Source organism: Nycticebus coucang, chromosome X (genome assembly GCF_027406575.1).
Source record: "Nycticebus coucang isolate mNycCou1 chromosome X, mNycCou1.pri, whole genome shotgun sequence".
NCBI lineage: Eukaryota > Metazoa > Chordata > Mammalia > Primates > Lorisidae > Nycticebus > Nycticebus coucang.
In genome coordinates, this window is record NC_069804.1 from 88681684 (window position 1) to 88700407 (window position 18724).

An 18724-nucleotide genomic window follows, 5' to 3' on the forward strand; every position below is an offset into this window, starting at 1 on the left:
CTAAGACTATAACTATACAAATTAAGGAATTACAAAAACATACTACACAGATATATATTAAAGACATGCCAATAAGGGATACTAGAATTAATGAAAGAAGAGGATGAGAAATATAAAAAGTGCTAATGTATACCTAGCACTGAAATATAAGGGGCACATAAGAAAAATCCATCACTAGAGCATTATTCTCTATGTAAATAAAATTAGTGAAGATCCAGATATGGGTAATCCATTTCCTTGCTAGTTCAAAAACTACTTACTATGGACCTACTACTACATACATATCCAGCTTAGTGCTAGACAGAGATGCAAAAATGGATAATTAACAGTAATATGTATTCAAAAACAGAATTTTAATAGGCAGACAAAATTCCGACATACCATGAGGCACTCTGGGAAGCCTTGTGGAATCATCTGTTATTCTGCACACCATCTTCCCCTTCCCACAGCCCCTGGCAAACACCATTCTATTTTAAATCTCTATGAATTTCACTACTCTAGTAACCTCAAGTAATAGGAATCATGTATTTGTTCTTTTGTGACTGGTTTATTTCACTATACATATTGTTTTAAAGATGCACCTATGTTGGGGAAGGAGTCAAGATGGCTAACTAGAAGCAGTTTTCACCAGAGGTTCCTGTCCAGAGGGAGAGATACTGGACTGAAGAGGACTCAGAGAAGCTCAAAGTGGGGAGCTGAGCAGAGAGAGAAGAAAGTGCTAAGTCAAGCATTAGGAATAAGAAAGAAAAAGAAAGACAATAAAGATCAGGTACCGAGCCCAGTGCCAAGAGGATGGGAGACCTCTCCCCCAAATGGGAGCTCTGAGGTGGGCTTTGCCATTAGCAGCCTGCAATCTAGCAGGGAAAAAAAGACTTCTCACCTTTCCCCATGTGAGAGTGCTGCAAAGTCCCAGTCCTCCTTCACCAGTGAGGTCCCACAACCTATCCCAGCTGGCACAAAAGTGAGCGAATATTTTCCTGCAATACTTTTTACACAGCTCAACCTCCCCCCATCCTAGTTGCCTGAAGGACTGGCCCCTGCGGAAGTGAGAGTGTCTTGAGAGTCCACTGAGAAGCCCAGGCATTTTGTGGACCGCAATCCTAACTTTGGAGGGGAGAGGAGCTAAATTTCCTGTCTCTTTCTGACTAGAAAACACAGAAACAAAAACTGCCTCCTCTTGCTCACAACAAACCTTCTCCAGCTCCTCAGGCAGATCTGCCCACAATTTTCTGTTTTTGGCCTGCCAGTTCAACCTCTGAGCTCGACTGGGAGGGTCCACTGACTTAGCGACTTTGACTAGAAATCTGGGCCAGTGGTACCCACCAGGTCACCTTCTGAGCATGATTGGGTGAGCAGTGCCCACTGCCTGACCAACTTTCACCAGAACTTGGGCCAGTGCTGTCCACTGATTTTTGTACCCCTGGAGCCACTGTCTGGGACTGGTGATTCACCACTTGTCTGACTTTGTAAGAGCAGTGGTAGCATTGCCACAGTGAAGGATGGAACCAGCAGGTTTATCTGCAGATTACCCTCCTTCAGCTATCTCTGGTGTGGGTAGAGCTACTAGCGTCTGTACCTTTGACCAGCACAGATTCTAGCGTAACAGTGTGACTCCTCAGGATTGGGTAGAGGGTAGGCTGACATCAAGACAGAGCCAGGCTGTGTTATCTCACTAAGCAGGCCCTCAGAATCTCAGGCTATAGCCCTGAAAGGGACCTCTGCAAGGCTGTAAGCAGTAAGTGACAACCACAAGCTCCAGCTCAGTGGAGAAGGGGTGGTTAGCTCCAGTTCCTGGGGCCTCCAAAGCCAGTCTCACCCCCACCGCAAGACATGTTAGTACACTGCTTCCTAAGGGTCCCCTATTAGATTATTTCTCAACAACTATTCAGGGACAACCAATCATTTCAACTAAAAAAGCATATTTAACGTATTTTTAAAAAGAAGCTGAAAACACTCATGGGGAGGAATTAACAGAACTCTGACAACATGAAAAATCATAGCAGATCAATTTCCCCAAGGGATTTCAAAGGAGATACAACAGAAAATACCACCCACAAAGAAATTGCTGAAATGTCAGAAATAGAAATCAGAACATAAATGGCAAATAAGATGATTGGAATGGAGGAATAAATGGAAATATAAAAAAAATAGTACAGAGATTGTCTCAAGACATCAATGAATTCATAGAAAAAGTAACCAAGGATATGGACATAATGAGGAAAGATATATCAGAGCTCAAGGAATTTAAAAAAGCATTCGAGGAGCTTTGAATAGTAGAGACCATCAGAAATACAGCTGAACAGGGAGAAGAAAGAATGTCGGAAAATGAAGACAAAACTTTTGAACTATCCCAAGCATTCAGAGAGGCAGGGGAAAAAAGGAACAAGAACAGAATATTCCCTGAGAGAGTTATGGTATCATTTCAACATATCAAACATCTGAATTATAGGGCTTCCTGAAGAAGAAGATGGTCCCAAAAGCACAAATGCACTACTCTAAGACATTATGGTGAGAACATCCCAAATATTTTGAGAGACACAGAAACTCAGATAGCAGATAGTTTCAGAATCGCAGCACAACTCAATCCAAACAAAGCATCTACTAGACACGTTGTAATTAATTCTGTCAATGTTAATTATGAAGGAGAAAATCCTGCGAGAATCCAAGTGTAAGAAAAGTATTACTTACAAAGGAAAAAATATAAGGAAGACCTCAGATCTTTCATCTGAAACTTTTCAAGCCAGAAGAGGATGGTCATTGACCTACAACCTTCTTAAACAAAATGATTTTCAGCCCATGATCCTACATCCCACTAAACTGAGTTTCATTTCTGTTGGAAAAAAATCAAATAGTTTACTAACATCCTTATGTTGAGGAAATGTGCCATAACTAGACCAGCTCTTCAGGAAGTACTCAGACCAGTTCTTCATAATTATCAGCATGATGATCTATCACCAAAGTAAACTCACCCAAAAATTTAAGAACAACACACAGCTTCCACAATGGTGAAAAGGATAAAAATAAGCTCTGGACCTTTAAAAAACAAGATGACCAAAATTTACCATACCTATCAATTCTCTAAATTAATGTGAATGGCTTGAATTCTCCTCTAAAGAGGCACAGGCTGGCAGGCTGGACACAAAAACTCAGGCCACATATCTGTTGCCTCCAAGAAACTCAGGTTACCTCAAAGGATAAAACAAGAGTAAGGGTGAAGGGATGGGCAACAGTAACCTAGGCAAATGGAAATCAAATGAAAACAAACGAAAAAGCTGGGGTTGCAATCTAATTTGCAGATACAGTTAGAATTAAACCAACAAAAATAAGGAAAGATAAGGATAAATACTACATACTGGTCAAGGAAAGCACACAATAGAAGAGATTTCAAAAATTAACATTTATACATTCTACCTGAATGCTCCTCAATTTATAAAGCAAACCCTAATGGATCTGAACAATATGGTACTTTCCTGTACCATAATAGCTGGGAGATTTTAACACCCCACTGGCAGTACTGGACAGATTCTCCAAGCAGAAATTAAACAAAGAAATAATTGACTTAAACATAACCCTAGAACAAATGGATGTAACAGACATATTTAGAACATTTTATCCTAACAAAATTGAATACATATTCTTCTCATCAGCCTATAGAACATCCACCAAAATTTATTATATCTTAGGAGACAAGTCTAACTTCAACAAATTCAAAAGAACAGAAATTATTCCTTGTATATTCTCAGACCATCATGGAATAAAAGTTGAACTCAACAGAAACAGAAATCTTCATACTCAAAGTCATGGAAACTAAAAATGCTTAGGCTGCATGATAGCTGGGCCAAAGATGAGATTAGAAGGATATCATTAGTTTTCTGTAACAAGATGATAATGAAGCCACAAAGTATCAAAACCTGTGGGATAGGCTCGGCGCCTGTAGCTCAGCAGCTAGGGGACCAGCCACATACACCACAGCTGGTGTGTTCAAATCCAGCCTGGGCCAAACAACAATGACAACTACAAATTAAAACAGCCAGGCGTTGTGGCAGATGCCTGTAGTCCCAGCTACTTGGGAGGCTGAGGCAAGAGAATCTCTTAATTTCAATAGTTTGAGGTTGCTGTGAGCTGTGATGCCACAGCACTCTACCAAGGGCAACAGCTTGAGATTCTGTCTCAAAAAAAAAAAAAAAAAACCTGTGGGATAGCAAAGGCAGTCCTTAGAGGGAAATCTGTAGCATCAGATGCCTTCATCTAGAAAACAGAAAGAAAGCAAATAGGAATCCTGATGGGTCATCTCAAGCTACTGGAAAAGGAAAAACAACCCAACCCCAAACCCAGCTGAAGAATAGAAATACCCAAAATTAGAGCAGAATTAAATGGAATAGAAAACAGAAGAATTATTTGGAAGATCAGTGAAACAAAAAGTTGGCTCTTTGAAAATATTAATAAAATTGATAAACCCTTGGCTAGACTAACCAGAAACAGAAAAATAAGATTTCTAATAACGTCAATCATAAACAATAAAGGGTAAATAACAACAGATACTACAAAAATATATAAAAGATTCTCAGTGATTACTATAAAAAATTTTATTCCCACAAATATGAAAATGTAGAGGAAATGGACCAATGCCTGGAAGCACACTACCTTCCAATACTCAACCAGAAAGACTTGGAAATTGTGAACAGACCAGTATCGAGCACTGAAATAGTATCAATTATACAAAATCTCCCCAAAAAGAAAAGCCCTGAAGCAGATGGTTTCACACCAGGATTCTATCAAACCTTCGAAAAGGAACTGGTTCCTATATTGCATAATCTATTCTAAAATATACAGAAGGAAGGAATCCTCCTCAGCATATTCTATGAAGCAATTATCACCCTGATCCCCAAATCAAGAAAGGACCCAACAAAATACAAAAAAAAAAAAAAAACTATAGAGAAATATCATTAATGAATATCAATGCAAAAATATTCAATATGATATTAGCAAGCAGACTACAATGACACATTAAAAAAGTTATATACCATGATCAAGTGGGTTTTATCACAGAGATGTAACCTTAGTTCAACATATGTAAATCCATAAGTATAATTCACCACATAAATAAAATAAAAAACAAAGACCATATGATTCTCTCAATTGAAGTAGAAAAGACTTTTGATAGTATCCAGCATCCCTTCATGATAAAAACATTCCAGAAAATAGGCTGAGGTGGGACATTTCTTTTTTTTTTCTTTTTTTTTTTTTTCAGTTTTTGGCCAGGGCTGGGTTTGAACCCACCACCTCCAGCATATGGAGCCGGCGCCCTACTCCTTTGAGCCACAGGCACCTCCCAGTAGGACATTTCTTAAACTGATAGAGGCCATCCATCTACAGCAAACCCACAGCCAATATCATATTGAATAGAGTAAAACTGAAAGCATTTCCACTGAGATTTGGAACTAGACAAGGATGCCCATTATTGCCACTGCTATTCAACATAGTGTTGGAAGTCCTGAGGAGATCAAATGTATTCAAATAGGGACAGAAGAGGTCAAAGTATCACTCCTCACAGATGACATGATCTTACACATGAAAAACCTCAGGGACTCAACTACAAAACTCTTAGAAGTGATCAAGGAATATAGCAGTGTCTCAGGATACAAAATCAATACCTAGAAATCAGTACCCTTTTTAATTAACAATAGTCATGCCAAGAATAAGAATCAAATACTATCCCTTTTACAGTACTGCCAAAGAAGATGAAATACCTGGGAATGTATCTAACAAAGGACATGAAAGATCTCCTTACAGAGAACAATGAAACCCTGAGAAAAAAATAGCAGAAGATATTAACAAATGAAAGAATATACCATGCTCATGGTTAGGAAGAGTCAACATTCTTAAAATGTCCATACTACCCAAAGCAAACTACAGATTTAATGCAATTCCCATCAAAGCACCAATGTCATACTTTAAAGAATTTGAACAAATAGTACTTCAATTCATATGGAACCAGAAAAAGCTCCAAACAGAAAATCACATTAGAAGATTTAAGGTTATACTACAAGTCTATAGTGATCAAAACAGCATGGTCCTGGCACAAAAAATAGAGACACAGGTCTATGGATTAGAATGGAGAATCTAGAGATGAACCAAGACACATTTCATCATTTGATCTTTAATAAGCCTAACAAAAGAAAATGCTACAAAAGCTATGTTAACTAATGTAATGAAAATGTGTCAAACGATCTATGAACCAAGTGTATGGTGCCCCACGATCATACTAATGTACACAGCTGTGGTTTAATAAAAATAAATAAATAAATAAATATAAAAAAAATAAGCCTAACAAAAGCATGCACTGGGGAAGAGAATCTTTATTTAAAAAATGGTGCTGGGAGAACTGGTTATACACATATATAAGACTGAAACTGGACCTAATCTTCTCACCATTGACAAAAATTGATTCTCGCTGGGTAAAAGATTTAATTTTTTTTTTCATTCATTCGTTTATTTTTTGAGACAGAGTCTCAGTCTATCACCCTGGATAGAGTGCCATGGTGTCTTAGCATACAGTAACCTAAGACTCTTGGGCTCAAGAGATCCTCCCATCTCAGTCTCCTAAGTAGTTGAGACTACAGGGGCCCCCACAATGACTGGCTAATTTTTCTATTTTTAGTAGAGATGGGGTCTCTCTCTTGCTCAGGCTGGTCTCAAACTTCTGAGCTCAAGGGATCCACCCGCCTAGGCTTCCCAGAGTGCTGGGATTATAGGTGTAAGCCATCACAACTGGCCCATTTTAGAGCTTTTAATAAAATTTTTAAAATTAAAGTTGACAACCTCACAGTTGATCTTATTTCAGGAATAATTTTTGCATATGCCACCTGTTTCTTATGAACTGATTTCCATCACACCTATGATGCCATCTCAGAAACAAAGTTCTAAAGAAACACCAATATTTACCCACTGCTTCTTCTTGGTCTGAGAAATTAGCTGTTTGTGCTGCGTCGCCAGCTTCTTGATTTCTTCTACAAATTCTTCTTTACACTTTTCCTTTACTTGCTTACATTTCCTGTCCATCTAACCCTGCATGTTGGCTACAGCTTTATTTACAGCTTGTCTTTTTTCTTCTTCCATTTCAAAACGCAGCTTTTCTAGAGCTTCTCATACAACGCGCTCCGTCTCCCGCTTGTGGTCAGATTTCATCCGGTCTTTGAAGTCATTGCGCGCCGTCGCTCGCAGTCTGGGTGCTACGGTGCAGCATCCATGGGGAAGAGGCACTTAGCTTCCAGGTCTGAGTGGACACTGAGACCTTCTCGATTGGCTGAGGCATTATGGGAATTTCCTGGCTGGAACTCACTGCTTCAGTTTCTGGCTCTGGTTCTTCCTTTTTGGGCTCCACACTTTGATTACGTCATCCTTTCTTTGCTCTCGGTTCTTGAGTGACTTTTAGCTGCTCATTACTCGTAGAGGAGATGCTGGATTCTGCTTCCTCCTCACCTCGGTCCTCATTCTTTGACTTCCAAAATCTTCCTTCACGAAGGAAACGCTGATGGAGTTCCAGTTCCAGGCCTTTTTCCAGCCCATACTGCACTTAACATGTAGCTGATGAATGTTGACGGTGATATCTTGAATGTTTTCAGAAGGAATCCAGGCCCTCTGATGGTGGTGGCCAAAGAAGCGGACGTCAACTTGATTGTCCTCTTTCTGCATGACTTTGGCTGGCCAGAACCCAAAACCTTTCATTTTAGCCCAGACCAGCTCATGATTGGGTATACAAGGATAGCAGAACCAATTGTCAGGACGGGCATTTGACAAATAGAAGTAATTTTTACAAAGCTGTAGTTCATCCAGCTCGTGGCATGTGTCTTTGTAAAGCATCCTCGCAATGTCAGCTTGCTCACTGTGTGCTCCGTAGAAAATCATGGCGTTGTGGAGCAGCAGCTGCGCGTCGGCCTTGAACTCCTCATAGCTCCGGTACTTCCCTTTGTTCACCTTCTCTTGTATGGTGTGAACATCAACAGCTGAGTGTACCAGCCTCCGGTACATGGGGTGCTTGTTGTCCTTCCCCTTTTTATTCAGATCGATAGCCCTCTCCTTCATGCGGGAGACGATTAATCTCAAGTATGTGCCCATCTCCTGTTTGTTTGTATTCTTTTTGATGCTCCTGCACACTGGGCACTGCCAGGGACTACTGCTGTCTCTAAGCCTGAACTCATCAGACAAACACTTGGAATGATACACACAAAAACACAGGTCACATATCAACACCTCTCCAGGCAAATGGCATTCAAAACAATACCAGTCATGATTTTCTGGTTCCCAGTCAATCTCATCTCCTGGCAACCAATATCCTTCTTGTTCAATATCAGCCTTTGAGCCCTTGCAGCCCACTGTCAGAGTCTCAACAATAAGACCATCTTTCACAGCTAAGCTAAGCTGACGGGTGGTCTCTTTTGGATGCATGCCATGGACTCGAGACATATACTTTGTAATACGGTCAATGTTGGCAATTTGTTTCTGGTTCCGTATAATCTCAATGGCTGCCCAAAGATGCTGGATAGCTTTTGTATCCACCTGTCGTCTTTTTGTTAAATGTGCCATGACCTGTTTACTTCTTTAGTGTGTGTCTGCGCAGAGCAGGGCCCGCAGGGCAGAGCCAAAGATATAAATTTGAGATGAAACAATAAAAATTTTAGACAACAGTGTGGGGAAAACACTTGAAGATACTGGCCTGGGAAAAAACTTTATAAGGAAGACACCCCCCCCTTGGCAATTACAGCAACACCAAAAATAAATAACTGGAATTTGATCAAGCTAAAAAGCTTTTGCATAGCTAAGGGTACCACAAACAAAGCAAACAGACAGCCTTTGGAATGGGAGAAGATTTTTGCATGTAATAAATCTGACAAAAGCCTAATAATTAGAATCTACAGAGAACTCAAATTTATCACCAAGAGGAAATAACCCCTTCTATCAGTGAGCAAGAAACTTGAACAGAAACTTCTAGAAAAAAGACAGACGAATGGTCAACAAACATGAAAAACATGCTCGTTTGTAATCATTAGAGAAATCAAAATCAAAATCACTCTGAGATATCACCTAACTCCAGTAAGATGAGCCCACATCACAAAGTCCCAAAAATGCAGATGCTAGCATGGATGTGGAGAAAAGGGAACACTTCTACAGTGCTGGTGAGATTGCAAGCTAATACAACCTTTATGGAAAGAAATATGGAGAATTCTCAAAGAACTAAAAGTTGACCTTCCATTTGATTCCCCAAACCCATTACTAGGTACCTACCCAGAAAACAAAAATTGTTTTACCACAAAAACATTTGCACCAGAATGTTTATTGCCAAGTCATGGAAGCAACCCAAATGCCATTCAATGCAGGAATGGATCAACAGATTGTGGTATACGTACACCATTGAATACTATTCAGCTACAAAAAAAAAAAAAAAAAAAAAGATGGAGACTTTACATCTTTGATGTTTAGCTGCATGGAACTGAAAAATATTATTCTTAGTGAAATATGGCAAGAATGGAATAATAAATATCCCATGTATTCAGTACCGATATGAAACCAAGATATAAACAATTACATGCTCATATGAACAATAAAACACAAATATAGTCTTGTATGGGGGCAGGGGAGAAGGGAAAGAGGGAGAAGGATGACTGACAAAAGGAGGGAAAGAATTTGGTAGGATCATCTCACCTACTGGGCACAATGTGAGGGCGCACAGCACGCCCTCTGGGTCAGGGGTTCTTTTACAATCAGAACTTTACCTTGGAAGTGAGAACACTGTAATCTGAAAATTTGTACCCTCATATTAATTTGAAATTAAAAAAGAAGTACCTATGTTATACCATGTATCAAAGTTTCCTTTCTTAATAAGGCTGAATAATATTTCATTACATAGATTTAAAACATTTTGTTTATGGTTGATGGATACTTAGGTTGCTTCTACTTTCGGGCCATTGTGAATAATGCTGCTGTGAACATGGGTGTACAAAATAAGGCTTCAAAACCCTGCTTGTGAAGTGAAAGAAGCCAGTCACAAAATAATATACATTACACATTTCTATTTATATGAATAGTACAGAATAGGTCAATCTATTAGAGACACAAAGTATAGGAGTCCCCACAATACAAACATCTGACTTATGCACAACTCACATTTACAAATGGAGGCTATTACAATTAAAATCCCCACATTACAAACATCTGACTGGCATATGACTCACACTTACAAATGGAGGCTATTACAGGCTACAGGTAAATGTACATACAAATTTGAATAAGAATAAACCTACAGAACTTATCTTGCTCATACATAACCCAGGGACTACCTGTAGATTAGTGGGGAGAAGTTGAGTAGGGAAAAGGGAAAAAATAAAGGGTTAAGTGTTTTATTGGTGGTGATTAAAATGTTCAAAAAGGTGAGATGTGGTAGCTCACACCTATAATCCTACCACTCTAAGAGGTGAAGGAAGGTAGATTGCTTGAGCTCAGGAGTTCGAGACCAGCCTGAGCAAGATCCCATCTCTACTAAAAATAAAAAATAAGAAAAAAAATCTAGCCTGGCCTAGTAGCAGGAACCTATAATCCCAGCTGCTTGGGAGGCTGAGGCAAGAGGATTGCTTAAGTCCAATAGTCCAAGGTTACTATAAGCTAGGCTGATGCCACAGCACTCTACCTAGAGTGACAAAGTGAGACTCCACCTGAACAACAACAACAACAACAACAAAAAACAAAAATAAATTAAATTAAATGTTCAAAAACTGACTTGGTAATGGTTATATACATCTGTAAGTACACTAAAACCTTTGAATTCTATACTTTAAATAGGTAAATGGTATATACCACATGAAGTACATACTTGATTAAAGCTGTTTACGAAAACAGAAATTTTAATTTATCCTATAATTGCAACAACAAAGACAATTGTATTAGGGATTTTTGTTAACTAAATAGATTTTGGCTGCTCTTGTCAACAACAACAACAAAAAAAAAAAACTGTGATGTTATAGACAGATTAATCCATTTCACTATAGTAACCATTTTACTATCCATCTATCTATATATACTATACATCACGTGGTAAACCTCAAATATACACAATAAAAATTTGTTAAAATTACTACATGGTATGTTTAAATTAGTATTTTTAAAAAGAAACTATAGAAATGTTTGTAGCTCACCTTTATAAATAAGAGGTTTATCTTTATCTTCTGTCTTCTCCCTACTAGCCAATTCAAGAAAATCTTCAATCAAGTCCAGAGATATGAGGGACTGGCTAAAAACAAGGCTAAAAAAACAGATTAGTGTTCATGGATTAGAAGATTCACCAAGTAAAGATATCATTTCTTCATAAATTGATCTATAAATTTAACACAATTGTAACCAAAATTGCAGCCAAATTTTTTGTGTAGAAATTAAAAAGATGATTATAAAACTGATACGAGAATGCCTCATACAGAATAGTCAGGATAATTCTGAAAAAGAAAAACAATGTTAGAGGCCTAACTCTACATGATTTCAATGCTTAAAAAGGTATAGTAATCAAGACAATGTAATAGTGAAGGGACGGACACAGATAAATGGAACAGAATAGAGTCCACATGTAGAGCTATACTGTATGATTGATTTTTGACAATAGGGCACAGACAATTCAATAGAAAAAAAGACAGTCTTGTCAACAACAGAATAGGCAAAATTGGATATCCATATGCAACAAAAATTAACTTTGGCCTATACCTCATACTTTATACACAAATTAACTCAAAATGGAACACAAATCTAAATATAAAATGCAAAAACTACAGAATGCCTGGAAGAACACAGAAAAAAATCTTCATATCTTGGGTAAGGCAAACAATTCTTTACATATGACGCAAAAAGTATAATTGATTTTTTAAAAGGTGATAAATTGGACTCCATCAAAATTAAAATCTTTTGCCTTTGCAAAAGATACCGTTTAAAGAACGCAAGAAAAAGTTTTTCCTATTAAAAGTACTTTAGTAATTTGAAAGTACTGTACAACCTCTGCAGGTTTACCACCCAGGGGACTATAAAAAGAACTGGTCAACCTATGGAGGTGGTCAACATAAGGAATTAGGCCTACTGTACCAATACATATGTGCAGTGCATGTTGGCCTATGAAAATTAGGTTAACATGAGGAGACGGTCAATTATATAGGTTCTACTATATATACTCTATTGAATAACACTTTGACATTCCATTTCAACTATGTCATTCCATTTCAACTATCTCTACAAATTCCTGATTCTTGATCTCAGTGGTTTTCTAACTTCTATTTTAGGCATAAAAACTATTTGTTCATAATAATATTTTATTCCATATAAAACATTATGGTATGAACATAAAAATAAAATAAATTACAAAAGAAAGCTGCTTTAGGCATTATGGGAGAAGAAGGAAAAATACCTGTTTCCTCACCTTCTGCTCCATGTCATCAACTTTAAATGGGCTCTGAGAACGTTTACAAACCACTCTGATCTAATCAATCTAATCACTACTTAGTGAGACGTAAATGGACATAATTACCCACTGGAAATGAAAAAAAAAATGTAGGAGGCTTCCTTCTCTACCTTATAAATGGAAGCAAAAGTAGGTAAGTACATAAGAAAATATATACCTGCAGTAAGCATGCTTTGAGTTTTGATTCTGAAAGCTATACTAGAAGAGAAGGAGGTGCTTACAACTCCAGAAGATCTTCAACACATACTGCTAGATATCTTCAGATTTATTATAAATAAAAAGAACAAATGAAGCTATGAAATAACTATTGGACTTACACACATTTTATATTTTCTATTGTATGGCTTGCTGAGCTTTTCACTGTTGGAGGATACTATCTCATAGTTGTGTACTTCTAAAATGCTGGTAAGAACAGGCTACTGGTGCAGGCCTGTACCTTGACCCTTGATCTTTTCTAGAATCACGAACTTCATTGAATTGATTCTTTATGAGCTATAAATTAAGTTTATGATAATCCTTATAAGTAGGAAACTTAACGTCTTAGAAATATGAATTATTTAATGGGAATTAATCTAGAATTTGGGTTACTGTGCTAGAAAGAAGTTGATCTGATTCAGTTAGTAATTAAGGCTGGTTCTGGAAGCCACTGAATTTAGACAAGTCTCACTGTGAAAAAGGTAGAGTTGTTAGGATTGAATATCTAAATATTAATGGTTATCTCTGTTAATCTTTTCTAGTTGCAAATAATGTGAAGTACTACTGTCCTGATTTATGATAGTTTTCATACCTGCATAAACCACTTTGGTTTAATCTATTTTATTAATGATTCACATGGAAATATAAAAGAAATACTTATCAAATTACCACACAAGAAGCTGGGAATAGGTTCAGCGCCTGTAGCTCAAGGGGCTAAGGAGCCAGCCACATACACCAAAACTGGCGGGTTCAAATCCAGCCCAGGCCTGCCAAACAACAATGACAACTACAAACAAAAAATAGCTGGGCATTCTGGCAGGTGCCTGTAGTCCCAGCTACTTGGGAGGCTGAGGCAAGAGAATCGCTTAAGCCCAGGAGTTGGAAGTTGCTGTGAGCTGTGATGCCACCCAGGGCAACAGCTTGAGGCTCTGTCTCAAAAAAAAAAAAAGCTGGGAATAAAGATTCAATCAAAATCCAACATCTACATGACAAACAAGTCAGAAGGGCTGGGCTGAAATCAGTGGTGTACTAAAGTTGGCTGTAACTACCTTGAAGTAGAAAACCTGATTCTTAACATCTCTTTTTTTTTTTTTTTTTTGCTTAACATCTCTTTTATGTAAAGCTGGTAGCTCTAAATTGGCTATGGTGGACATCTTTATATGATGGAAATAGCAAATGCTAAAAATCAGGGTGTTTCTTTTTTTATGTGCTTGCTGCTTCTTTTTATTATTGTGTGGAGGAGAACCAGTTGTTAAACATTTAATATCATATAATTGGCTAAAATCACTAGAATATATTTATCTCTTCCTCTCTGAAATATCAAGTTTTCATATGAGTTGTACAAATAGAGAATGGGAGATCTGATTTGACAGCAGTTCTTCTAAAATAAAAGATTCTTCGTTGACCAAGTTCAATATGGACCACTAGTGCTATTTAGATGTTGACAAAACACCTCTATTTTGGACAGCATGAATGAAAAAGTACAGGGTTCAGAATCAAACTCTATGTTAATAAGAACTCAGTTTCTTAAGATGGGTGCTAAAAAACAAACAAAAAAAGAGAAGTATATTCATGACCATGTGATCAGGACTGAAATTATGGCATGCAAACACCGGACCAAGGATATGAGAAGGAAAGGCTGAAAGTCACAAGAGAGATGAATGCAATTGTCTGAAATGAACTTAAATAGTAGTCATGGTATCTGAAACTACTCTAAAATGCATCACAGAAATGAGATGGCTGAATAGAGGGATGGAGCGTTAAACAGATACCTATATGATAAAGTATACTAAAATGTTAAATATAAGTGATGGGTATATATATGTATATGCTATAAAATTCTTTCTGCTTTTTGGTATGTTTAAAAATTTCCATACTAAAATGTTAAACAAAGAATAGCACTAATAAAAATTCTAGAAATGCATATTTTTATAGTGTTAAGACTGATAACATCTATCTGTTCAGCTAATATAAAAAAAAGATTAAGATTAAAAAAAATAGTACATACGTTGTACTTTAGACCAAAGGCGAGACATCTAGAGGAGTAGTGTCTAAGCTAAAGATAAGGATACATATTCTAACAAAGTGAGGTATTCACTGTAGGTAGCATTCTGAGATGGCAAATATTCTATTATAGGAGAGGTATACATCTATACTGTACGTGGTAAAAGAAATTGCTGCCCTGGGCAGGAAACTAAAAGAAAATTAAAATCCTTCCACTGTTTTAAAATTATTACATAGCAGTCAAATAAAAAGTAATTTTAGTTCTTTCTTAAACTGTATTTCAGAATATTACAGAGGTACAAATGTTTTGGTTAGAGAAATTTCTCTTATAGCATTTCAAAGTTATAAGCATGTATACCACCAAGATAGTGTGCACTGTACCCGTTAGGTGTGAATTTCTCCATCCTCTCCTACTTACGTAATTTTTGATGAGAGTTATTTCCATATGTGCACCCAAGTATTTAACAAAGAGTTCCAATTTAATGAGTACATGTGATGTTTGTTTTTCCATTCTTGTGAATATTTCACTTAGAAGAATGATCTTCAATTTTGCCCAGGTTGTTAAAAGATATTTGTTCCATCCATTTTATGGTTGAGTAGTACTCCATGGTATACATATACCATATTTTATTAACTTAGTCACAAATTGATGAGTATCTGGCTTGTTCCCATATCTTTGCAAATGTGAATTGTGTTGTTATAAACATTTGAATGCAGGTGTCTTTAAAAAAAAAAAAAAAAGTCTTTTTTTTCCCCTTTGGGTAAATACCGAGTAGTAGGATTGGTATATTAAATGGCAGGTCTACTTTTAGTTCTTTGAGGTATCTATACTACTTCCCATACAGGTTGTACTAGTATGCAGTCCCACCAAAAGAGTATTGAGTGTTCCTTTCTCTCCATATCCATGCCAACATGTGCAATGTTGGGACTTTCGATAAAAGCCATTCTCAATAAAGTTAAAAGGTATCTATCTAGGGGCGGCGCCTGTGGCTCAGTGAGTAGGGCGCTGGCCCCATATGCCGAGGGTGGCGGGTTCAAACCCAGCCCCAGCCAAACTGCAACAAAAAAATAGCCGGGCGTTGTGGCGGGCGCCTGTAGTCCCAGCTACTCAGGAGGCTGAGGCAAGAGAATCGCGTAAGCCGAAGAGTTAGAGGTTGCTGTGAGCCGTGTGACGCCACGGCACTCTACCGAGGGCGGTGCAGTGAGACTCTGTCTCTACAAAAAAAAAAAAAAAAAGGTATCTATCTCATTGTGGTTTTGATTTGCATTTCCCTGACAATTAGAGATGTTGAGCACTTTTCAAATGTTTGTTGGCCATTGTCTATCTTCTTATGAAAAGTTTCTGTTCGTATCTTTTGCCCACTTTTTAATGCGGTTGTTTTTTCTTGCTGACTAGTTTGAGTTGTTTGTAGATTCTCATTATCAGCACTTTATGGGATGCATAGCATGCAAAGTATTTTTTCCCATTTTGTAGGTTGGCTATTTGCGCTAATTGTTTCCTTAGATATGCAGAAGCTTTTTAACTTTATCAAATCCCATTAATTTATTTTTGTTGTTGCTGTGATTGCTTTTGAAGTCTTCTTCATAAATTCTTTCCTTGGGCTGATGTCTATAAGAATTTTTACAGCTTTTTCTTCTATAATTCTTATAGTTTTATGTATTTGGCTTAGGTCTGTTATCCATGAGTTAATTTACATGAATGATGAGAGGTGTAGATCCAGTTTCAGTTGTTTACATGTGGCTATCCAATTTTCCCAGCAACACTTTTTGAATAGGGATTCTTTCCCCCAATGTATCATTTTGTCTACTTTGTCAAAGATCAGATGGCAACATAAGAATGGATTTAAATCTGGGTCCTCTGTTTCTATGCACTGGTCTATGTCTCTGTTCTTGTGCACACACCATGCTGTTTCGATTACTATAGCCTTGTAGAATAGCTTGAAGTTTGGTAAATTAATTACTTCCCATTTGTTATTTTTGCTTAAGGCTGCTTTCAGTATACAAGGTCTTTTCTGGTTCCATGTGAATTATTTTTTCTATATCAGCAAAAAATAATAGTTTTTTGTTTGTTTGTTTTTTTAGAGTCTTACGTTATCACCCTCGGTAGAGTGCTGTGGCGTCACATAGCTCACAGCAACCTCCAACTCCTGGGCTCAGGCAATTCTCTTGCCTCAGGCTTCTGAGTAGCCAGGACTACAGATGCCTGCCACAATGCCTGGCTAAAATAATGGTATTTTAATGGGGATTGCACTGAATGTGTAGATTGCTTTGAGTCCTATGGACATTTTAACAATGATGATTATACTGATCCAAGAGCATGATGTAGTTTTTCATTTGTTTACATCGTCTATGATTTCTTTCCTAAGTGACCATATTTCTCCCATATGGATATCTTTTACATCCTTGGTTAAATATGTTCCTAGGTATTTTATTTTCTTTGTAACTCTTATGAAAGGTATTGAGTCTTTCATTTGATTCTCAGCTTGACAGTTGTTGCCATACAACTGATTTGTATACATTAACTTTTTAATCTCTAAGACTCGTTGAATTTATTTATCAATTCTAAGAGACTCTTGGCAGGATATTTGGGATTTCTAGATATAAGATCATCTAATCAGCCAACAGTGATAATTTCACCTTTTCTTTCCTCATTTGGACACCCTTGATTTTCTTCCTTTGTCTGACTGCTCTGGTGAGGACTTCTAGCACTATGTTGAAGTGGTGAAAGTGGGCAACCTTGTCTGGTTCCAGATCTAGGTGAAAATGCTTTCAGTTTTTCCCCATTTAGTATTACTTCGACTGTGGGATCCATATACTACGTATGACTTTTATAATTTTGAGATAAGTCCTATCTATGCCATTTTGTTAAGTGTTCTTATCACAGAAGGGTGCTGAATTTTGTCAAATGCTTTTTCTGCGTCTATTGAGAGGATCCTATGTTCTTTGTTTTTACTTCTATGTATGTGGTGAATTACATTTATAGATTTGTGTATTTTGAAACATCTTTGCATCCTGGGATGAAGCCCTCTTGGTTGTGGTGATTTGTTTTTCTTTTATGTGCAGCTGATTTCAGTTTGTTAGGACTTTATAGAGAATGTCTGCACCTATACCATAAGATTCATTGGTCTAGGGCAGCGCCTGTGGCTCAGTTGGTAAGACACGGGCCCCATATACCGAGGGTGGTGGGTTCAAACCTGGCCCCGGCTGAACTGCAACCAAAAAATAGCTGGGCGTTGTGGCGGGCACCTGTAGTCCCAGCTACTTGGGAGGTTGAGGCAAGAGAATCGCTTAAGCCCAGGAATTGGAGGTTGCTGTGAGCTGTGTGATGCCATGGCACTCTACCGAGGGCTATAAAGTGAGACTCTGTCTCTACAAAAAAAAAAAGAAAAAGATTCATTGGTCTAGTTTTCTTTTTCATTGAATCCTTTCCTAGCTTTGGTATCAAGGTGATATTGGCTTTATAAAATGTGGTGGAGAGTAGTCCTTCCTTCTTGATGTTATGGAATAATTTCTGCAGAATAGGTACCAGTTCTTCTTTGTAGGTCTGGTAAAACTTAGGTGCAAAACCATGTGGTCAAGGACTTGATTTTGTTGGAATATTTTTTTTTTTTTTATTGCTGGTTCAATTTTCATACTTAGTATTGGTCTGTTCAAGAATTGTTTGAAAAAAAAAATAAAGAATTCTGTTTGTTCCTAATTCAGCCTAAGGAGGCTGAGTGTTTCTGAGAATATGTCCATTTCCTTCACATTTTCAAGTTTATGTAACCAGAGATTTTTTATAAATTTGTTGAGACATGTTTTGTGGCCTAGAATGTGATCAATCTTAGAGAATGATCTAAGAGCTGATGAGAAGAATGTACATTCAGTACTTTTGGGGTAGAATGTTCTGTAAATGTCTGTTAGGCCCATTTTTTCTAGAGTTCTATTTAAGTTCCTTATATCTTTATTTTCTGTTTGGAGGATCTGTCCTGTTCTGTTAGATGGGTGTTAAAGTTACTGGCTATTATTTTCCATCCCTTCACTTTGAGTCTGAAT

General features: G+C 37.4%; 1 protein-coding gene and 1 pseudogene across 11 annotated transcripts in view; both read right to left on the reverse strand.

Annotated features, from left to right (window-relative positions):
• Positions 1–18724, reverse strand: part of ATRX (ATRX chromatin remodeler) — a 357519-nt gene that overhangs the window by 61774 nt on the left and 277021 nt on the right. For all 10 annotated transcript variants that reach the window (XM_053579351.1, XM_053579357.1, XM_053579356.1 and 7 more), the window contains one exon: positions 11190–11296. In XM_053579351.1, coding sequence (XP_053435326.1) covers positions 11190–11296 — 107 coding nt within the window. The remainder of the gene's footprint in view (positions 1–11189; positions 11297–18724) is intronic.
• On the reverse strand, positions 6739–8586 carry LOC128577217 (zinc finger MYND domain-containing protein 11-like; annotated as a pseudogene). Its single transcript, XR_008377527.1, has one exon. The product of XR_008377527.1 is annotated as a zinc finger MYND domain-containing protein 11-like (transcript).